Source organism: Vombatus ursinus, unplaced genomic scaffold (assembly GCF_900497805.2).
Source record: "Vombatus ursinus unplaced genomic scaffold, bare-nosed wombat genome assembly UNPS02014794.1, whole genome shotgun sequence".
Taxonomy (NCBI): domain Eukaryota; kingdom Metazoa; phylum Chordata; class Mammalia; order Diprotodontia; family Vombatidae; genus Vombatus; species Vombatus ursinus.
The window spans coordinates 22,487,785-22,511,268 of record NW_020954572.1 but is presented as its reverse complement, the minus strand read 5'-3'; the positions used below and the strand labels follow the sequence as shown (position 1 = coordinate 22,511,268).

The 23,484-nt window shown below is 36.0% G+C and overlaps 1 protein-coding gene and 1 long non-coding RNA gene across 4 annotated transcripts in view; one reads left to right on the top strand and one right to left on the bottom strand.

The window, feature by feature from the left end:
- Window positions 1-23,484, top strand: part of EIF2AK4 (eukaryotic translation initiation factor 2 alpha kinase 4) — a 105,634-nt gene that overhangs the window by 71,878 nt on the left and 10,272 nt on the right. For both annotated transcript variants that reach the window (XM_027869863.1, XM_027869864.1), the window contains 12 exons: window positions 2,762-2,998; window positions 5,424-5,499; window positions 5,965-6,086; window positions 8,851-8,900; window positions 10,410-10,578; window positions 13,123-13,239; window positions 15,078-15,143; window positions 17,504-17,668; window positions 18,286-18,420; window positions 18,580-18,687; window positions 19,257-19,385; window positions 22,206-22,292. In XM_027869863.1, the coding sequence (XP_027725664.1) occupies window positions 2,762-2,998; window positions 5,424-5,499; window positions 5,965-6,086; window positions 8,851-8,900; window positions 10,410-10,578; window positions 13,123-13,239; window positions 15,078-15,143; window positions 17,504-17,668; window positions 18,286-18,420; window positions 18,580-18,687; window positions 19,257-19,385; window positions 22,206-22,292 (1,461 nt within the window). The remainder of the gene's footprint in view (window positions 1-2,761; window positions 2,999-5,423; window positions 5,500-5,964; window positions 6,087-8,850; window positions 8,901-10,409; window positions 10,579-13,122; window positions 13,240-15,077; window positions 15,144-17,503; window positions 17,669-18,285; window positions 18,421-18,579; window positions 18,688-19,256; window positions 19,386-22,205; window positions 22,293-23,484) is intronic.
- Window positions 6-23,475, bottom strand: LOC114048773. 2 transcript variants are annotated; one of them, XR_003569803.1, is made up of 3 exons: window positions 23,323-23,475; window positions 19,282-19,375; window positions 6-98 (listed from the first exon to the last, which is right to left on the bottom strand). It is a non-coding gene; the product is annotated as an uncharacterized LOC114048773 (long non-coding RNA). The 2 variants fall into 2 exon arrangements; XR_003569802.1 differs by lacking the exon at window positions 6-98 and adding an exon at window positions 15,152-15,924.

The following is a 23,484-nucleotide window of genomic DNA, read 5'->3' as shown; positions in this document are numbered from 1 at the left end:
TAATTTTCAGGATGCTTTAATTATAATGTCTTTAGTCTTGAGTTTTAATTGTTATTTTTCTTCTTCAATTAGTAATCTTTGCCAGTCATTCTCTGTTCCTGGAACAAAGTAAAAAAGAAATACTAAAAGATAAAGCATTTAAAACATTATTGAAATTTAAATACGTGATAAAAAAAAATCAAGTGTTGGCATAGTGAATTAACAAGCTGCTGGATTCTTTTGTGTAGCTCTTTGTGCCTATGAAGTACTGTTTAAACCCTAGACTTAACTGCTGCAATGAAGAAAGTGCTTTTACAGCTCTTTGTTTCAGATAAAACCTGGGCCTTTATAGGAGAGAAAAACATCATTTAAAATTTTAATTATGTTGGGTTTCAGGTTTTAAATAGCTTAGCAAGAAGAAAACAACATGCAAGCTTCTGACAAGCTCATATTAGAGCATTTTCAAATATACTTACGTTCATATATGACACAGTATATATAATGCAGTCACAGCAAAAGACTGAATGCCAGCTACTGTGAAAAAAAAATGATCTGGAAATTCACGTATTGTACATCAATTCATCTCTTTCTTTCTAAGGCTAATTATGGATGTAAGTAATAGTTTCTGCAGTGATTCCTTTTCTTATCGCAAGGGGATGGGGTTTTGTTTTGTTTTGTTTTGTTTTTCTAAGGTTTGATCCACATTTTGGGAGAGACAGCAGCCCTTTGGAAACAGCAACAAAAATAGGTCACCAGCATTCAACTTGTTAGCATTTTTCTACTTCTGATGTGCTATTTGTTATGATATTTATGTATTATGATTGAGGACTATACCAATAAAGAACTATTAGAAAAACATTAAAAATCATGTTTATACTTTTATTAGCTGGAATCATATATTTGTACTAATGTTCATTAGTTGTTTGAATTCATAAGTATATGTGAATTTCATACCTTTTACATTTCCTATAGAAAAACCAGGCTCATTTTATTATTTTTAAAGAAATTATTAAGACATAAGAGGCAGTGTGGTGAAATGGATAAAGAGCTAGCCTCAGAGACCTGGGTTCACTTCCTGCTTCTGATAGCTACTAACTATGTGGCCCTCAGCAAGACACTTAATCTTTCAGTGTCCCTAAGATCAGAAGTCATATGGAAGGTACTCATCTGCATTGATGGAGAAAGTTCCTCACCTCCAGCTCCCACTGATGAAAAGTGTGTGTGTGTGGGTGTGTGGGTGTGTGGGTGTGTGTGTGTATGTTCAAGCATAGGATCTTACTCAAGTTAACAGGCTACTATCCCTAATAGAATTAGAAACAGAACCATAATTAATGACTATGCCAACTATTCTTCCTAGCTTATAGATACTGAGAGATGTTAGGAAACATTTCCAATAAATGACCATTTCATAAGGATGATTATATCACTATCATTGAAAAGATAATTAGTTGTGTGACTTTGGACACTAGAATTTGAACAAATCATTTCATCTTTATAGGCCTCACTTTTCTTATCTATTAGACAAGAGGGTTAAACTAGCCAACTAAGATTCCTTCCAGGCCCAAGAGTCTTTATTTCTGATATTTATTAAATACTCTTAAGTATATAGTCCAGAAGGTAATCTTGCAGCTTATAGTTTGAAGTTTTTTTTGTACTAAAGTGTGCTGAATTAACTTAACATTGTACAAAATTAGAAGACCACCTGGTAATTTCCCCTTAAGGGTTTAGAATCTAAATGGAAACAACATAGAATATGCAGATAGTAGGACATGTATTGCATACATGTATGCAATAAAAGGAACTTTTTTCCATACATAAAAAATAGGCAAAGCACTGTCTGTTTTGTTGGAAAAGCTAGTTTATTATTTCTACCAGTTTCACACTGTAAATTCTCAGAAAATCTCACTGAATCAATTCAGCATATCCTAATATAAAAATGCTTCCTAAGACTACAAATGGTTAGCTGCAATAATTCAGTCTCAATCCAAAACAACTAAATTTCAGTGGAAATGAGGAGTTATTTACTGAGGTACGCTTTGAAACTGTAAAATGCTTTATGAACCTCCTCTGTTCTTCAAAGGTGACTCTTATCTCCCCATAAACAAAAGGCAAGGTGCCCTGCAAAAGGGATGGATCAACACTATTTCTCTGAGTTTCCCTTTACTGCTGAACACTACTTAAAGTACTATAGGGTTGGAAAATGGGTGGCAGCATCACCAAGAGAAAGATGGCCCTGAAAATCCCAGTTCAGGCAGAAAGTCTCACCCCCTTACTGAGAAACATAGAGATTACTGGTTAAGTTTAAACTTTTAAGTTTTAATTTTTTTCATATGCATAGAAGAGTAGTAACACAATTGAAGTATATTGCCACAGGTTGTTTTACCTACATTAGGAAATCCAGTAGCTACAGTACGTCATAACATACAATGGTAAGAATGTTTTATTTTATGGAATTTACACTTCCTTTAGTTTATGGATAGTGTGTAGATTGCCTTTAAGTGTTCTGGTCTTCTGCAATTGTTTTTATTGTCAAAAGTTTCAAAGAGCATCCAGCATTCTAATAAATTACTATTTGTAGAATTTATATATTACATTTAACAGTGAGGTATGTGATACATAAATAATAGTACACCAAAGGTTGCAAAAATCCCAATTAAAATTCTACTAAATGCAACAAAGATCTCTTTGGTGTGGCTCAGGTGGAAAAAAAAATTTATAAGACATTATAGATACTCGTTCTTCACTAATTTATAGTAACCATGTCCATGGGCTTTGGTTGTAGAAATCTGTCATTTCCTGGCTATTGAACCATGATCCAGCAAAGCGACCCACTGCCACAGAGCTGCTGAAGAGTGAGCTGCTTCCTCCACCCCAGCTAGAGGAATCTGAACTGCACGAGGTTCTCCACCACACCCTGGCCAATGTTGATGGCAAAGCCTACCGGACCATGATGAGCCAGATCTTTTCCCAGCGCATCTCCCCTGCCATTGACTACACATATGACAGTGACATATTGAAGGTGAGTTTAAAAACTGAGTTTACAGCTCTCATAGTACATATTTAACCAAACACAGACTGGATTCAGGAAATTCTAAGTCATCTTGAATAGCACTAAATCAGCTGGCTATTACTGAAAAGGTCCTTTAATGCAGCTGTAATAATAAGCATTAGCCAAAATACCCAGAGCTTAAAACATCTGGGCAATTCTAATTCAAACTAAATAGTGGACCTAAAATAAATTTAATGTACTATGCCTATTTGTTCTTTTCACTTTTAGTTTGGTTTTCATGGAATCAATTTTGAGAATGAGTTTATTTCCTATGTGCTGATGTATGGAGTAATAAAAAGAGGTAGATTTGGGTTGGAAGAAATATATTAGTGAGTGTAGAGTCAATGTAGATTTTAGGAACCATTTTTTTTTCTTTTGCCTGTTAGTTTTAGAAAGCTATTTGCAAGACTGCTTTAATAGAAGATGTATGTCTAAATAGATTTGGGTCCTTGTATACGTGGAAAAAATTGGTCTGATGCTTTATTGGATATATATCCTGTTTACCAAAGAGATTTCACAATTGCTTTTACTTAAGATCATACAGAGTTACAAAGGACCTTAGAGATCACATAGTCCAATGCATGCAAATCACATTTTATTTTCTTCTCTTTATGTTAAGGGATCACAAAGACCACCCAGTTCTCTGACTCTTCAAACCTATTCAGAAAAGTTCACTGAGCACCAATCTCCTCCCACATTTTTATCAGGTTGCTTACATTCTTGAGTTTCTACTTTGGTTTTATAGGGCTTTATTACACCCACCTTTTCCCCATGTTACTTCAGTTGATTTACCTTAAATACATGGTCCTGAAGGTAGTCTTACAGCTTATAGTTTGAAGTGTTTGTTTGTACTAAAGTGTGCTGAATTGACTTAGGCTTGTATAAAATTAGAAGACCACTTGGTAATTTCTCCTTAAAGGTTTAGAATCTAAGTGGAAACAACATAGAATATGCAGATAGTAGGATAGGATACATGTATCAGGCTGTTTTCCAGTGATTTGGTGGCATCTGTTTAGGAACTAGGGGCCTGAAGTCACCCAAACATAGAAGCTTTCTCTACAGCTATTGCCAGTCACCCACCCCAGTAATATGATAAAGAGGAACTCATGTTACCACCACTCTTGGACTATTGCAGTAGCATGCTAGTGGGTCTCCTTGCTTCAAGGCTCTCCCCACTCAAGCTTATGCTCCACTTAGCAGTCAGAATGATCTGAAAGAATAGGTCTGACTGTGTCATCCCCATACTCAGTAAATTCCATCAACTCCCTGTCACCTCTAGGATCAAATATAAAATCTTCTGTTTGGCATTCAAAGCCCTTCATAACTTGTTCCTCTCTTTCCCTCCCCCCCACCCAACCTTTCCAACCTTCTTACATCTGCCCACATACTTTGTGACCCAGTGACACTGGCATCCTTGCTGTTTCTAGAACAAGACACTCTATCTGTCGACTCTGAGCATGTTCACTTGTTATCCTGCACACCTGGAGTGCTCTCCCTTCTCATCTCCACTTCTTGGTTTTCCTGCTTTCCTTCGAGACCCAGCTAAAATCCCACCTTCTACCTTCTTCCTTTCCCAGCAAATGAAAATTTTCCTGATCCACTTTAATTCTAGGGCTTCCTTCTGTTGATTTTTCCAGTTTATCCTACATATGGCTTGATTGTACATAGTTGTTTGCATATTGTCTCCCCCAATAGACTGGGGTGCCCCTTGAGATAGAAGGGACTATCTTTTGCCTTTCTTTATATCTCATTGCTTAGCAAAGTATTGGGCACATAGTAGGCAATTAATAAATGTTTACTGACTGACATCATCAGTATTGCTATTCTTGAAAGCTTCCCTTCTGCCATCCCTTTGATAGAATTTCCTTTCAAAGATTTCTCCTAGAGAACCAACCTCGTAGGAAAATACCTAAGAGACTGAGGAAAAGCAATTTATGATCACAGGAATGGCCTCCATTATTCACAGTACCTATGAGAACTGCAATAGCAAAATAACACACTTCCGTATTCTTGGTACCTTGCATCCAAATTGTCTTGAGCATTGGCTTCTGGCAACCCCTAGATGGAATCAAACTGTGTGTTTCTGTGTAGGATTTTCCCTGCACTGTGCAGCAGCATATATATTGACTTCTGAGTAGAAAAGACTCATTGTGAACTTCTGTTTTTATTAAAATTGTGACTTACTATGACCACTGTTTAGAGTTATAAAACAAGATAAAAGATGCTAGAACCCCCTTCCCTAAAGATGTTTAGAAACACTATGACTCTATGAAACCTTGTTCTTTGATTCTGCAAATGAATGGTGTAATACCACCAACCAACACAATATCCTTTTAGAGGGAGAAATTGTTTTCCCTCTTGGGGTGGTACTTTAATTGTCTTGATTGTATTTTAGGGTAGCTTCTCTATCCGTACAGCCAAGATACTGCAGCATGTGTGTGACACCATTATCCGCATCTTTAAGAGACATGGTAGGTCCTTTTTTTAATCTCATTTTGTTACCCATCTTGCTCTTTCACTGTCAGAAAGTAGTGGCAGTGGATCTGAATAAAACCTAAACATACCTTTGCTTCAAATCCAGTTACAGGTAATTGGTGTAACAGGTGAAATTTAAGCCCATTTTTATATTTCAACTTCTTGAAGAGAAATTGATTTAAGAGAATAGCATCTTTGCTTTTAAAATAAAGTTGGATAGTCACCATTATAATTATGAGAGAACTGCTATGTCTCATTGTAAATGAGCTCACTCTGTGTAGAATATGCAGAACAAAATAGAAATTAATAATGACTTAGGAGTGGCGCATGGGGATTAATCTAACTTTTATAATGGTCCCCAATGACATATCCTTAATTGTCAGGTTTATGTTTCACTTTAAGTTGGTTCCTGGGGAGTATGAGAACTCAGTGATTAATTATGGTTTGCCGATTTGGTGTAGGAGCTGTCGAGCTGTATACCCCACTGCTGCTTCCCCGAAATAGGCAAATGTATGAGCACAATGAAGCAGCCTTATTCATGGACCACAGTGGAATGCTGGTGATGCTTCCCTATGATCTCAGGGTGAGTTCAGGAATGTTCTGTTTTTCAGAATGGATTTTTAGAACCTACAGATTTGTTACTGAATCTGATTAGAATTGAGTTTTTTTTGTTTTGTTTTGTTTTTAGCACTTCTCATTTTTATACTGCAACTTTCATTCCATTCAGGTTTATGTATCCATTGTTGCCATTTCTCACATGGCCTTTTTTTTTTTTTAAACTCTTCTTAAGAGAGAATGGGTCAGAGTAAAGAGTGCTCTTGAAATCCAAAAGATGTTTGGGCTCCAAGTCTTTGCCTCCTTGCCAAAGGCCAGAAGTTAGTTTTGGTAATGTAGATATTTATGCCTATAGACTCAAGAGTACCCTTTCCTGGGTCATCAGAACCTCAACACAGAACACTGACCAGGACGCTAGTCATCTCCATAGTAATGACAGCATCACATAGCTATATCAAATAAGGGAGTGTATATTGTATTTCTCAGTAAATTTTTCCATTTTCTGACTTGACAACATTTGAGCTCAATTAAGCCAATACAGTGTCAGTGACTGTCCCAATTGGGTGCTTTCTTGTTTTGTTTTGTTTTTTTCTAAGCTGGCCCTCTAACTATCTTCTTGGACACACTTTTGCTATATAGGATTATGACTCCTAATTAACTGATTCCCAGAATGCCATTACTGACCAACAATTCTTTATCATACTGTGTATCTGGGGCTGGGGATGAGAAGTGACATGAAAAATTGTTTTTACAGAAAACTGAGTTCTAGTTGTCATTTGTTAATCTTCCCAGTGCCTTAGTTTACCCAATTCTATGTATGGAAAAGCTGAACTGTTCAATAATTGTTAGTTCCGTTCCTAACTTTTCAAAAGATATTTGTTGAGCAAACCTTATTTAAAAGGCACTAGTGTGCTGAGTTATTAGAGGAGTAAATGATAAGCCCTACTACCATATTGTTAGCTTCTTTAGAGCAGAACTGTGTCATATCTATCTTTATACCCACAGTGACCACACAGAGTAGGTGCTCAGTAAACATTTATTGAATTGAGTTGTGTGGATTCTCAAAATGAATAAATGACAAACCTGGAATTAGAACCCATAGCCGAACTGGAATAAACCTATCCTGCCTGTGCTAACCCACTGAGACCCACTGAGCTGCTAATCATCTTGCAGTGTTATATGCAGAGTGTCCCAAAAATCTGAGTGAAATTTTAAGCCCAAATAAAGCTTAAATCCTGGGCAGCTAGGTGGTACAGTGAAGAGAACCAGGCCTGGAGTCAGTAAGAGTCTCAGCTTTCTGAATTCAAATCCAGCCTGAGACACTTAGTCACTGTGTGACCCTGGGCAAGTCATTTAACCCTGTTTGTCTCAGTTTCCTCATCTATAAAATGAGCTAGAAAAGTAAACGGTCAACCATTATCTCTTTGCTAAGAAAACCCCAAATGGGGTCACAAGGCACAGACACAAAGGAAAAATGACTGAACCACAACAAACTTAAATCAGCACCAGCTCACCTTGTGGTGTGTCTACAGTATTATTGGTATTAGGTTATAGAGCTTATATGTTAATGGCATTTTTTTTTTTACTCCTTCAAGTATGGGGCCCCAATTTAAATATTTGTCTGTGCCTTGTCATTTTCTACAGCCAGCACTGACATATTCCTATAATTCTGTTGAACTTTGAAATTTTCCCTTTGCTTTCCAAATGCCACATCACATGTAAGGCACAATTTAAAAGAATCCAGCTCAGCAGCTCTGTATTTGAGTTATGCCTAACCTTTCTGTACTACTCCCTATCACTAGTTTGTTTTTATTTAAATGTGTTTTTGTCAGAAGACATGCCATAAGAAATGGTTCTCTTGGGGAGAATGGTTGGTGGAGATTGGGAAGTAATAGTGGCATCAGTAAAATAAACAAACTACATCAGTAAAACATTAAATAATCAGGGAGGTAAATAAATAACTTGCCCTGTCTTGGGCACAGCTTTATCCAAAACTCAATGAAGCACTGATTTTTTTATTGCCAGTTGTTTTGCTAATTTTTCATGTTATTTCTGTTTATCTTGTTTGTCCAGAGTATAAATGTAGGGAGTTATATTGTTATTTTAATGCTAATATTGAATCAAGTGATGTGGTAAAGACATTTGGGGTTTGATAAAGAAAGATATAAAAGAAAAATGGTATGGTTATTGTTCAGTTATATTTAAAATTGGCTTTTCATTCTCTAAATATTGGCAGGAAAAAAATGTTCAAAATTGTAAGCAGCACTTACTTTCTATGAACTATTCAAATATGAAAGGAAAATGCATGGCTACCCATACAGTATCTGACCCATACTGTACTAATGCTATCCCCTGGGATAATTAGTTTCTAGGAGATAATCTGAAAATAGCTACTTTATCCCACAATGTAGTTACTTATTTGTGGTTACGTGGTTTAGTGAAGAATTTTTCTAGAAGGAATTTACTAAGGATTCCTCTTGGAAATATTTAGGAAAATTCCTACAAGGTACTAGATGCCTATTATGGTTCAGTTACTGTAAATACCCTCACAGATTATCCATGAAGAATAATCTTACAGAAATCAAAATAACCATGACACTGACTTTTAGTATATGTGATTTTTCATTTGATGCAATCAAAATGTAGTCGGTTTCATAACTTAAATACATACAGAACATGATAACTGATGAAAGTTTATCTCTCTTTTACTGATATTGTCACCAAAAAACAGATTGTGGAAGAGCATAGACTCCAAGATATTAATCTGAAAACATTTTTTGTTATATTTTCAGATTCCATTTGCAAGATATGTGGCTAGAAATAATATCTCAAATTTGAAACGGTAAGGAACTGGTGGAGAGAGTATTGTCTTTTCTGACCAACATATAATAAAGAACTCAGCACTCAACTGTTGGGTTTGGAATACTCTTCAAAAAGCATAAATATCAGTTCTTAAAAGATTTACAGGATTGCCTTTCTCATAAGGAAGAATGTGGTAATTGAGTTAACTAGAATTTACCGCAATCCTTTCTGTGCCTTCTAAATATCCCTGAACCTCATCAATGGTTATTTTCACAAACAGCTGTTTGTGAACATATCTGGTCATTACTGGTCACAGATAATTCTTTATATAACTTAATTTGAGGAATAGATGCTAAAACTTCCTATTACAGGTAACTTTGGACAGAGAGACACTTAAAGGGAAGCCTAGTAAAAAATCAGCATGAAATTTGGATACTAGGGAGCCATATTTGTGGAGCACATTTAAGTAACAGAGGAGTCAAATATAGTATCTCCTCATAACACCCAATGGTATTGCTGTTAATTTGGCATTTTGGTTTATAAGCACCATTCTTCACAAGAAACCAAAGCATTTTTATGGGATTTTTTATTCATTAGTCTTGATATACTGTTGGCAACAAGTGAAGGATTAATAAGAATGACATTTATGGTATCTCTATGTGGAATATAAGCACTAAGGGATAAATATTTTGCCACAATAATATCTTCAGAGTAAAGGAACCAAGGTATACAAGGTATAAGTTTGTCAATGGTAAAACTGAATTGGAGGATAGATCACATTTCAGTTCTGCATACAATGAAGTCTACAAATGCATTTAACTTTAATTCAGCTATACATGCTAGGCAAAAAGGCAAGAAACAACTTAAATATTGTAGGTGCCATTCAGTTCAATGAGTATATGCCTCGGCAAGAGCACGGAATATGAGAGATGACTCTGCTTTCCCCTAAGTTGGTCTGAGTCCCCCCTGCCTCTCCTAGTTTGAACATCTCTCTTCAATGTCATGTAGGATGATCCTAGAATCTCCTCCTCAAATCATTCCCATAGACAGTCTAATTAATCAGCCTTTGTAGGGAGCAATTGAGAAAAATAGCAATTTTGGCCATCCTAGCATTCTTGGTAGGCTAAATGATACCTGCTACCTCTCCTTTGATGTTATTATGTCCTTTCTTTCCTCACAGTAAAGCAGAAAATAAGTAACAGTTATGTGGTGTTTGATCCCTTTCTAACTAACCACACTTAAGTGTGAAACCCTTTTAAAAATATTTTTACCTAATAATCAGTTTTCCTGCCAGCAAAAAGATAGTCCCATACTTTATGGGGGATTCAAGGGGTTTTTCAAGGGTGATTTTTCTACTACATAGTGTAGAACTTAACCCCTTCCTTAAGATGTGACTCTACTGTACTGGCCATGGGGCCACACAATCCTCGTGTCCCAATAAACACTCACTAGTTGAGTTTTCTTGCTCTTTTCCTTTGAATTTTTACACTATTTTTGTAAGCATTAAAGTACAGTAAGTCACCTTACAACTCTGGGTTTCTTTCTCTAGATACTGTATAGAACGTGTGTTCAGACCACGCAAGTTAGATCGATGTCATCCCAAAGAACTTCTGGAGTGTGCTTTTGATATTGTCACTTCTACTAGCAACAGCTTTCTGCCCATTGCTGAAATAATCTACACCATACATGAGATCATCCAAGAGTTTCCAGTGCTTCAGGTTTCTTTCCATATTTTAAAATACAGTGATCTCCCATTCTATAGATTTATTTTTTCCAGTAAATGAGTTATTGTTGAATCAAATCTGTAGTTCCTTAAGTTTATAGTAAATGCCAAGGATTGGTAAACAACATTCCACTGAAAGTGATTTGATGATGTGACTTTTGATTTTAACTTGAAATTCTATTAACTTGAAGCTCTATTAACCTTGGTCAAAAGTATTATTGCAGGGAGGATAGGGAGGGAGCAGAAGGATTCTTTTCCTGTGTTTTTCTAAAAGGCAAAATGTAGGCTAGCAGCACTATGCCTTGTACACATAGACACTAATACAAATACAAAAATGAAATAATATATAATCCCTCTCCTCAAGGCACTTGACTAATAGAAAGTTGATGGAACATTTACACTAAAAACTTTGTTACATGGTATAATGTGAATATAAGAGGACTGCAGAGTACTGGAAGGTCAAGTAAAGGAACAATTAAATACTAAATTAAGTACTAAATTAGTGAAGTGTTGGATAGGGAGTCTTCATGGTGAAAGTGGAGGCAGTGTGGTATAGCAGAAAGAGCACTGAGCTTCATGTCAGGAAGATGTACATTTGAATCTTTCATCTTCAACATTTGAGTCACAACCTCTCTGAGCCTTAATTTCCTCATCTGTAAAATGAGGATGACAATACATATAGTAACTACCTTACAGGGTTGTTGTGAGGATATTTTTTTATAACCTTACAGCAAAGAGGCAGTCTTGGTGTTGTCCTGTGGTGTTAAACTCAAATAAAAACCCTGTGGACAGCATATTGACTTAGAAAACCATATGTTAACAGTTATCCATGTTGTATTGTATTTTTATTTTATTAAGTATTTCAAGGCACTTTGGTTTGGCTGGGAGTTTGACATCTCTAGTGAAATAGATAAAGAGCTGCCCTTAGATGTCAGGAAGACATGGTTTTTAGATCTACATATTACACACACTAGCTGTGTGACTCTGGGCAAATCACTTCACCTCTCAGTTCCCCAGGCAAATTGTTAAGACCTCAAATTGTGAACTAGGTGTGAATCTCCACTGGTAGAGTTTCCTCACTGGAATTCTCTATGCATATTAAATCACAGGCTCGCCCCAAAAAATAACCTTAAAATTCTATATAAATTTAAGCTCTTATTATTATTATTAAATATGAAGAAGAGGTTCCAGCAAACCATATGAGAAATTTGAAAAGGAAGGGGCAGCTAGGTGGCACAGCGGATAGAGCACTGGCCCTGAAGTCAGGAGGACTTGAGTTCAAATCCAACTTCAGACCAAACACTTGACACTTAACTAGCTGTGTGACCCTGGGCAAGTCACTTAACCCTAATTGCCTAAAAATTAAAAGAAAAAAAAGAAATTTGAAGAGGAGAGATCACTTTCAGCTGGAAAAGGGATATATGGATAGACAAAATTAGGGAAAATTTCATGGAGTACTTGGAATCTGAATTGGGCCTTGAAGGGAGGAACTTCAGGCAGAGGGGATGGGATTAAAGGGATGGAGTTCATTTTAGGTAGGGAAAACAGAGTAAGAAAAGGCATGGAAAAAAGAGAAGGCAGAACTGGAACAAAGTACAGTGAATAATCTAGTTTGATTAGCATGTAGACTATGTAAAGAGGAGCAGTATGTGATAAGGCTGGAAAGGTGGACCCAGATTGTGGAGGGCCTAGAATGCCAGGATCAGGAGTTACTACATTATTTGTTAAGCAGTGGGAAACTATGGAAGGTTGAGGATAAGAGTGAGATAATAGAGATAAAAGAATAGTTTATAGTCCCCACTCTTATAGCTTGTACTTTACATTTAAACATTTAATGCAAGACACCTAATATACTGCCTGAGTTTTTTGTCACTTCATTATTAATTTTGTTTTCAACTAGATTGTATACTCCTTGAAGGTAGGGACCCTGGCTTCTGTTTTTCCTTTTTATTTCCCACAGCACCTAGTATAGTGCTGAGTAAATAGATATTTAACTTAATGTACACATGTTCTTGACAGATTTGAAGGATAATTTCTACAGAACTAAGTTGCATGTACTCTTACAGGTAGATATTATTTAGTATCCTAGTGACCTTTAAAAAAAGCTATATTCTCCCACACTTTAATCTGAGGCAAAAGTATGATAAGTACAAATATAACCAATAATTTCTAGTTTTTACCCCATGATATTCCGTTGAACTAAAATTATACTTTAAAACATGAGAGGCTCATCATGTGTAAAATGCCCTGTTGGTACTGCAAACAATCATATCTGAAGTCCTCCACTGGACAGGCCAACTAAAAACTGCTAAGAATTTAGATGACAACTTTCTTCATCTTTTCTGCCCTCCAGTTTCTAAGTAATTGGCTCTCAACCAAATTAGAATTCCAACACCTTGTAGACTTAAAGCGTTTGGTAAGTTTAAGTGTTCTAATGAAAAGCTAAGTGACTGAAGATCTCAAAAAAAGTTTTGTAAATAGAGTGAAACCTCTTTTTTCTATACCTAAATGCCAATAAATATTTTTTCCTTCATATTAGGAAAGAAATTACAATATTTATTTGAACCACACTGCCATACTGAAAGCAATACTCTTATATTGTGGGATTCCAGAAGATAAGCTCAGTCAAGTTTATATAATTCTGTATGATGCTGTGGTAAGTGGACAGTGACTTTACATATAAGTACTTCTTGTCAGTGTTCATGAAGAAAAATAATGTATGACTATCTTTTTATTGCTACCAATTTAAAACTATTACATCTAACTGTAGTATTCAAAGTGATAAGGGGAATCCTCCACCTAGATTATCCCAAAATGCAAATAATTAATAGAATCTATGGATTATATGCCAGTCCATAGAGTTTGTAGATATTTGCAAATCTAAGGATCAACATAGGTTGTTACACTAGCAGAGAAAATACTACAGTCATGATACTATTCTCACCTAGAATGTTATCATCTTAGTAGGTGAAACTGTTCTACAAATTGCTTTGAATAGTTCATAAACATCCTATTGGATCAAGGAATTACTGTGGTCAGTGGAACATTCATAATAACATGAAAAAAACATGAAATTGGTTATTTTAAGTTTCTTTGCAGTATGGAAATAGCTCAAAAATACTTTGTATTAAATCAGGACAAATAAGTGACCTGGAATTGAAGCCTGCTCATAGGTCAGATTTACTGAATACCGACTTCCCTGAATACCAGACTGCCATGCTGTTCCTGGCTTCATCCCTCCTGGGCAAGTCATCTAATCTGTATGAACCTTAGCTTCTTCATTTTTAAAATAAGAACAATAATATACACAGTAACTACCTTACAGGGCTGTAGGGGATCAAAAGAGATCATATATAAAGCACTTTATAAATGTCAGCTATTATAATGTATAAATGTAGTGGTGAGTATGTCATTCAGCACCAATTAGTGCTTCATTTTTATTACAAATGAAACTGGCCAGCTGAGCAACACAGCTTTCTTTCTTTCTCACTTTTTCTCTGTCTGTGTCTCTCTTTCCTTTACCTTCCCTCCCCTCTGTCCACATAGGGTATCAAACCTTTATCTTTAAGTGCTCTGCCCAAAGGAATATAAATTTTGATCACTGAAACCTTGAAAGATATCTTGGGGTTTATGGGCTAGATATTTTTCTCAAGGACCATACCTTAAACCCAAATCACTCTGGCTCTCACTGATTGGCCAAACAATAGGTCCCAGGACTTTGGGCCACGATTGGCTCAGAGTGAATGTAAATAGCAATTTTTTTTTGTTGTTTTAGCTAGAAACCCAGAGGGTCTTCCTCTCTCAGATTGATTTTTTTTTTTGACTAGATAAAAGAGGCCATTCTTTGTCTCATTTCTTACCTAACCTTAATCACTGAATGGATGTTGCCTCAATCAAACTGAGACCTGGGAAAGACCTTAGCTTAAAAAGACCAAGGTCTCTCACTGAATCTAGGGCCTTCTCCAGTTGTCCTGATCTATATCTTACCATTGAACCCAGATGGCCCTAGAGGAGAAAGTGAGGCTGGTGACTTTGCACAGCCCTCCCCCACTTAAATCCAATTCACTTGCAAGTCATAGCATCACCTCTCTGATGTCATGGTCCTCCTTGAGAATGAAAGCCAAACAACAATATTACAAATGAAAGTAATCTTCACTAAAGAAATTATATGCTTCTTTTGCAATATGACTACTCTTTTTTGGAAACCTTAATCTATGATCAAATTTGAACAGACATATTTTAACAAACATATTGATCTGTTTTAATTTGTCTACATCAGGGTTTTCAGATTTTACAATAACTTTAGTGAACATTTGTATGTAAAATTATACTTGGATTAATATTATAAGCATGGAATCAGCCGCCTCCTTTCAGGATTGGGAACAATTTTGCTGCCATAAAAAATAAAGATTAACCTGGAAACTATATGTCATTGAGAGTCAGCTACGAGGAAACTGAAATTTGTTCATCTTAATATTGTTTTCTTTTGCATAGACTGAAAAACTGACTAGGAGAGAAGTGGAAGCTAAATTTTGCAATCTTTCTTTGTCTTCTAACAGTGTAAGTACCTTCTAACAGTATATAGCACATTATTACAGCTTACTCTATAATCTATCATGCCATAAAATGTCACCATATTCTTTTCTAGCAAGGTAAGAGCACTTTATACTACCTTTCAAACTCAGTTTTGTTTTTTTTTCCCCCATGAATGTTAACGGGTACCATGGCAACTCACTGTATTAAGGGAGGGGGTGGAACTAACACTGTGATCCCAAAGAATGTCTCTCCATGGTTCTTTTTAATGTACTATAATCATCGTGTTCTTTCCTGGTCACTAGTCACGTTCTTTTTCAGCCCCTTTTTGTTAGACAATGCTTTGGTACAACCCCCCTGGCTATGCCAAGATAGAGTACTAGTCACAGTCTCCTGAAATAAACTGTATGGTACTAGACTAGTGGGCAGGTCTAAGAAAATTCACTTGCATTTTCCTAAGTTCTTTTCAGCTCCTTTTCAGAACTAGAAGGCAGCTTTTTCTTTTCTGGCACATTGTTTGTTCCCTATCTTAATTCTGAGCTACCTTGGAGATTAGGGAATAATTCTTGGGCTATAGGGCTTTGTCTCTAATTGTCTCACTACTTCAACAAATTGAACTGTGACATAATAATGCACCCTCCTACAGTTCAATGAACAGCAGAGGACAAAGCGAAGAGTCGTGACGTGATTCTGACTTCAGAGAAATAAGAACTCTTTCTGAGCCTTAGCACCCTCCCAACTCTTGTTCGAGTTGGATGATTGTGGGGTGAGCATCAAAAGTCCAGGTGTAGGATGCTTCAGAATCTTCCTGGAAACAACACAGGACAAAGATTCAATATAAGTATCATGGCACTCAGCTTCTCAACTCCTGTTGACATTCAGTTAAGCCCTTTGGCTAATCTCCTTAAAAGTTTTGGAGGGTATATATAGCACTCTATTCTATAGCTTCCATACTCCATATATTCCATAGCTTTATTCCATTAATCAAAATTTTAAAGAGTTTGTTTAAGCACACAAATTAGAGTGTCAAAAAAATTCTCCCAGACAGTTGTAAAGACAAACTAAATCATTTGTCTAGCAATAGGAGTTCAGCATAAAAGCTATTCCAGTTTTGGAAGTGATATTACCACTGTATAGTGTAACCAATAGTACCATTCCCAAAGAAAAAGGATTAGATATACACATTCATCTATGGGCAGAAACCAGTCCATTTACAAATAGTAGAAAGCCTACTCAAATGCAAGGTTAAAATGTGAGCTCATAGCCTGTCATAGGACTTTAGAGCTAGATGGGCTCTTAAAGGTTGGCTCATTTAACCCTTCGTTTTACAAAGGAAGAAACTGGAATCATTTGGCAAAGGTTACATGGCTAAACAGCTTTAGGATTAGAACCAGAGCTTCTGAATCCTAGCCCAATGCTGGGTTTAAGATAGTGAATGGAGTCTTTTGGGGGATGGGGCTATGTGTTGAATTGAAAAATATGTTTAAGTCAATAAAAGATTTTTGTTATTAATCATTTTATTTTTAACACAAGTACCTAAACAAATGTTGGAACTGGATTAGGACTTCTAAAAACCTTTTCTTTATGCAATACTTTTTTAAAAAGCTTTAAATCAGGCTTTATTCTACACTATAGCAAGTGTCATTTTCCAGTTTGAATATGAACCAGTTTCTGTATAAAAATGTCAAAATGATTGCACAGATACATTGTGCAAAATATTGAGCTAAACCAATTGTAATTCCATTTTCTTACTATATGATATGATGGCCAGTTACTCAGATAAGAAGAAAACAGTAATCTTTACATGAAAATGAAGTATTTTGTACTGTCTTTTTTGTTTTGTCAGTCTATTCTTCATTCTTGCCAAAGGACTGAAATCCTAAAAGAGGAAAACCAGTGCATGGGAATGATCAAAAGTTTGCAGCCCAAAAACAAGGCATCTATCATAGAGGATTCTTAGAGACTATCCTAGATCAGCCTTATAGTTAACTCAGAAATTACCCATTTCTCTAACCCACTGGCCTAAAGCAGTAGAGTGTAAAGAAGAGAATGGGGGAGTGGGGGAAGATGGGAAAAGGGGTAAGACAAAACATAGTTTCATTATGAAAGTGCTAATCCTCCCTTGTTGGTCTGAATTGACTATATAGACCAGATGGGAAAGGCACCTATGATTTGATCCTCTCTGTAGTGCTTTGTAACTCTCAGTAAAGGAGCATCCTGAATAGACACTACGTCTAAGACTGTGTCTGTGACTTTTCACAAAATTCCTTCCCACCTAAGGTGTAAAAATAGAGCCTAAATGTCTCATTGTGCACACAGGATTCTATACTTAATGGCTCTTCCAATACTGTTGATTGAAAGCTCACTTGAAGCTATTTGCTTTTCAGCTGTGTCGACTCTACAAATTTGTTGAGCAGAAGGGAGATTTACAAGACCTAGCTACAACAATAAACTCAATTATAAAACAAAAAACAGGTGTTGCCCAGCTGGTGAAACATGGCATGAAAGATCTGGAGGAGGTTGTTGGACTTCTGAAGAAGCTTGGCATAAAGGTTTGGAAACTGTTTGCCTTTCTGATTTGTAATAGTAATAATAGCCCCAAGACAGTGACTTTATTTGATTTACTTCTGGCAAGTCATTGTTTTCCCTAGAATTCTTCTGACCTAGTTTTTGTGTTCTGATATATAGCAGTACCTTTGGTTTAAAATAAGATTTTATATGAGGGAGCTGGGGGCCATTATAGATGAAGCCCTGGAAAAATAAAAATTCAAAATCTAGGTTCAAATTCAGACACTTAGTAGCCAGGCCACCCTGAGCAAGCCACTTAATTTCTCTCAACTTTTGTTTCCTCATCTGTAAAATGAGGAGAATAGCTGAAGCAATTATCTAGTAGGGCTGTTGTGAGACTCATATGGGGTGAGGTGTATAAAAGTGCTTTGCAAACTTTAAAGCATTATATCAATGTTGGTTGTTAATTCAAACACTGTGCAAGACCAGTTGGGGACCTTAGGATTATTGTTCTGACTTAGTATTACAGTGATCTTAACATAATAGGGCCAAACAGGCATGATATCAAAACTTGCTGCCTATTGTAGGTACATAGATTGAGCACTGTGTTCTACATTTTTGGGCTCTCTGGCTGACACATTTGTGATTTATGGCTTTGCAGGTCTCAGTCAATTTGGGCCTTGTTTATAAAGTACAGCAACACAATGGAGTAATCTTCCAATTTGTTGCATTCATCAAACGAAGGCAAAAAATTGTGCCTGAAATCCTTGCAGCTGGTGGCAGGTATGACCATTTGGTAAGTAGTCACCCTTAAATATTACTTTTTCTTGAACTTCTGATGTCCTGTTTGTATGTGATATCTTACAAGGCATAGACACTCAGTTTAATATCTGTTGAATAGTTAGTTGCATCTCATCCACAGGACTATGCTGTTGTTTTTGTTTTTCTTTTTTAGATCCCCCAATTTAGAGGACCTCAAGCTCTGGGACCAGTTCCTTCTGCTATTGGAGTCAGCATAGCTATAGATAAAATATCTGCAGCTGTTACCAATATGGAAGAACCAGTAAGTTTGGGCATTTGCCTTTGCCTTCCTATAGAGCTGGCTTCATTTCAAAAAGCATTATTTTTCTTTTTTACAGTAATTCACAAGGAACTATAGATAAAGCAACAGTAGCCTGAAGACTTAGGATCTGATCTTAATGCCAGACCTCACAATAGCTATTGACATCTTCATAGCACAACCTCTTCTAACTCAGTAACACTGGTACACAAATGCAGATGTGAGCTACAGAGCTTTAAATTGTTCTTTTGCTTGAAACACAAGAAAAAATATAGGCTTCCCAAAAGGAAAGAACATCCTTTTGATATTAGAGTGTCAGTTTCCAACAACCTGAACAGACTAAAATTTGAGTATGTCATTTTGTTTTTTTTTTCTTTTTTTTTGAATGAGTATGTCATTTTGAAAGAAAGAATTCTGCAAATCGTCTTGCATTTGTAGTCCCAAATGTGGGACACCAGTTAAGGAATTAGAATTCAAATCAATGTGACCTACTCCCCTGCAGCTTAGTTCCCATAGGCCTAGCCTAAGATCCAGATTCCCCAAAGCATAAAACCTCTCTATTTCTGATCTAGGTTACAATAAGCTCTTGTGACTTACTAGTTGTAAGTGTTGGTCAGATGTCCATGTCAAGGGCCATCAATATTATCCAGAAACTCTGGACAGCAGGAATTGCAGCAGAAATCATGTACGACTGGTCTCAGGTAAAGTAAAAAAGACATTTCATGTCAAAGGTTCAGAAAAATAATTTCCTTAATGACAAATCTTATTGTTCTCTTATAGAGCTGTCAGATATTTCTCTCTAGCTATGTCCATTTCCTAAAAATTCTGTCATTAGAGAGCTTGAGATTTTTGACCTTGAGTTTCTCATTTCATACAAATGTTGACAACTCTACTCCACTTTTACTCTCTAAAAGGGAGACCTTCAGATAATTAACTGGCCCTCTTCAGTACTACTTGCAGATTGCTGAAGTGGCTGCTAATCCCCATTTATTTTTGTTTTTACATCACATTCATTTCTGAATATTCTCTCTCCCCCCCTTCTCACTTCTTTACTCAGCATACCTTCCTTTATAACAAAGATTTTAAAAGAAAAAACATGTTCAGCAACACCAGTCATTACATCAACTGTGTATAATAGCATATGCCACATTTAACACCCCTATCACCCAGTCTCTCCAATGAAAAGAGGAAGATGCATTTTCTAATTTGTCTCTAGAGGCTACACTGTCATAATTTGTTGTTGCTGTTCAGTCATTTCAGTTCTGTCCGACTCTTTATGACCCTATTTGGGGTTTTCTTGGCAAAGATATTTGAGTGGTTTGCCATTCCTTCTCCAGCTCATTTTACAGATGAGAAAACTGAGATAAACAGGGCCAAGTGACTTCCCAGGATCACACAGCTAGTAAGTGTCTGAGGCCAGATTTGAACTCAGGAACGTTGATCTTCCTGACTCCAGGCCTGGTACTCTATCCACTGCGCCACCTAGCTGCCCCTATCATAATTACATAGCACCATTTACATTCCAGAGTTACTGTGTATATTGTTTTTCTGGTTCTTGTCTCTTTGGTAAAACTTATGGGCCAACAATATACCACACTCATGTACCACTAGTTAAAATGTATATGTATGTATGCGTGAATGTATGTATCTCCATTGGCCAAGGGTGTCCCCACTTTGTTTCCAGTTCTTTGCTACAACAAAAAGTGCTATGGATATTTTGGCCTATCTGAGACCTTTCTTTCTTTGATCTCTCTGAGGTCCATGACTAGTCTCTTTTTAAGTATACTTCCAAATTACTATCCAGAATAATTGAACCAATTCACATTTCCTACAGCCACTTCAATTCTATCTTTTTTCATTTTTGCCAATTTGCCTAGGGGTAAAGTAAAAGTTCGGAATTGTTTTGATTTGCACTTCTTTTATTATTAGTGACTTGAAGCAGTCTTTCATATAATTGTCAATAGTTTGAAGTTCTTTCAGAAGTATTCATATTCTTTGACCACTTATCTATTGAGAAATAGTTTTTGGTCTTACATATTTGTAAAATCTCTATATATTAAATATCAGAACCTTATCAAAGATATTTGATGCAGAAGTTTGATTTTTTTTCCCAATCAAGTTGTTCATGCTTTTCAATTTCATGTAATTTAAATTATATTGTAGTTTTTTTTTTATGATTTCTTCTATTCTTGTTTGGTTAAAAATTCTCCCCATAGCCATAATTGTAAGTGATAACTCTACCAATTTTCCTCTATTTTTTTTAGATGTATTCTTTTATATTTAACTTGAATATCCATTTGGAATGTATTATAGTACGTGGTCTAAGATGCTAGTTTAAACCTAGGGGGGGTGGGTAGGGGTCACAAATGTTTTCCAGCTTTCTCACCAATTCTTCTTTAGCTTTTGGTGCTGTTTTTATTTTTATATTATTATATTTTATATTTTTATATTATTGTCACATTTGCCTTTACTTTTCTCACGTGCTTTTTCGCTTGATATGGAAAAAATATGATTTCAGTAACTTATATTAATGTTGGCAGGTTATGGAAACCTCACCATGATTCCTAGTGATAGTTCCTGTTTACATCCACTTAAAATATCAGTAAAAATAAAAACTACCCAGTTTCTAAAAACAGAGGATACCCTTAGACCCAGCAATACTACTACTTGGTATATACTCCCAAGAGGTTAAAAACAGAGGGAAAATACTCACATATAAAAATATTTATAGCTGCACCTTTTATTGTAGGAAAGAAGTGGAAACAATGTGGTTGCCCATCAGTTGCCCATCTCATTAGGAGAATGAATCCACAAATTATGTTATTTGAATATAATAAAATGAAAGGGATGGATTCAGAAACTGATAGAGAGTGAAGTTGGAGAACTGTTTTTATAAAATGACTACAGTAATGTAAAGGAAATCAACTTTAAAGTTCTTAATAATTGACCAGTGTAGCAACTGGTCTTGACTTCTGAAGCATTCTTCCCACTTCTTAGCCGAAAGGACCACCATAGGTACAGAATGAGGCAGATATTTTTCAAAAATGACCCAAGTGTGAATTTGTTTTGCCTGACTATACTTAATTGTTACAAGGCAGGGGTTTTATTTTGGGAAGAGGAGAGTTGAAGGAAAGTGAAGGTTAGTGATAGTAATGCAAAAGAAAAGGAAAAAAGTGTCAGTGAAACATTTTAAATATAAGAGGAAAGCAGAAGTTCAAAAGGGTTCCCAGACAAGTAGGGCAGTGTTGGTGCTTCCATGTTAAATTTAATGTAACTTTTTTAAAAACAAGCTATTAGTAATAGAGATTTACAGTTTTTTTTTATTTTTAAGAAAATAAAGAAAGCAAAAGAGTTGCCCTCCTAATCAGTGATCCTCTCCTTGGTGAATATTTTACACTCTGAGGGGCAACTAGTAATTCATTTCAGAATAAAAGAAATTAGCATGTCCATTGTTTCCTGCTTAATTGGTCAAAGACTTCAGGTGTTTGTTTTATATTCCCTTTTACTATTTATTGTTTCAGTCTCAAGAGGAATTGCAGGAGTACTGCAGACATCATGAAATCACTTACGTGGCTCTTGTTTCTGACAAGGAGGGAAACCATGTAAAGGTAAAGATTCTAGGAAATTATGTGGAGTTGTGATCAGATTTTTTAATCTATGCACGACGGTGGAACACTTTTTGGCACTTTACTTGATACAGTTTGTAATCCATTACATTCCACCTGTCCCCTTGAAATAGTGTACTTGCCAGAGAAAATGCATCAAAAAAGAATTAATCTAGATCTGAATCCTTTTAGATAATTTTACCTGTAATAATCACTTTTTTTGGTCATTCCTTTTATCATTTCATTCTTTTCCAAGAAAAGATCTAGTAAGTGCTACTGACCTGGTTGGCTACTCCAACATTTTTTGGTTATTTGACATTTTTGGAAAATTGGATTTACCTAAAAATGCTTTAATATCTATTGTGTTTCATCACCTATTGCTTTATTTCTGACTATTTTTAAAGGACTAAAAAATAAACATTCATTCAGCATCTATTTGGAATAGTTAGCATTTTTAATCTGATACAACAGGACTATGGAATATAATATACAACATTGGTTCTGATTAATTAACAGCTATTTATTAAGTCCCTACTATATGCCAGGCACTCTGCTAGGCAATGGGATATAAAGACAAAAATTAAACAGTCCTTGCCCTCAAGGAGCTTAAATTCTATCAGGGAGACACATATAAATAAGTATATACAAGGCAAATTGTGGGAGGGAAGAAGGAATTTGCAGCTGGAAGAGATCAGGAAAACCTTCATGTATAAAGTGGGGCTTGAGTAATGTTTTGAAGAAAATAAGGGATTCTAAGAGGCAGAGGTAAGGAGGAAGGACAGTCCAGGTAAGGGAGCTAGCCAGTGCAAAGGCTAACACCTTATTTCCTCTGCTTTCTCTAGTCTGAGTCTTCTGGAAGCACAAACAAGCTTTTAAAGCAAATCTTGGAACTATAATATGGATAATTTCCTGTATCACAGAAACTTCAAAACTAGAGTATACACACGTTACAGATGCTTCAGTATGTCCACACAGAATTACAATGTAGCTACATTTACATATCATGCAGACTTAACATTTATTGAGTACTCACATGGAAGGAACATTATCTTCTAGCAGGGAATGACCTGAAGAAATCATCTGATTCAGCATTCTAGTGTTGGTTGTTACTTAGTATTTCTACAACTCATATTGATTCTGCTTTTTGGCTTCAGAAATCTGCAACTTATCTAGTTGTTCCATTTCTTCTTATAAG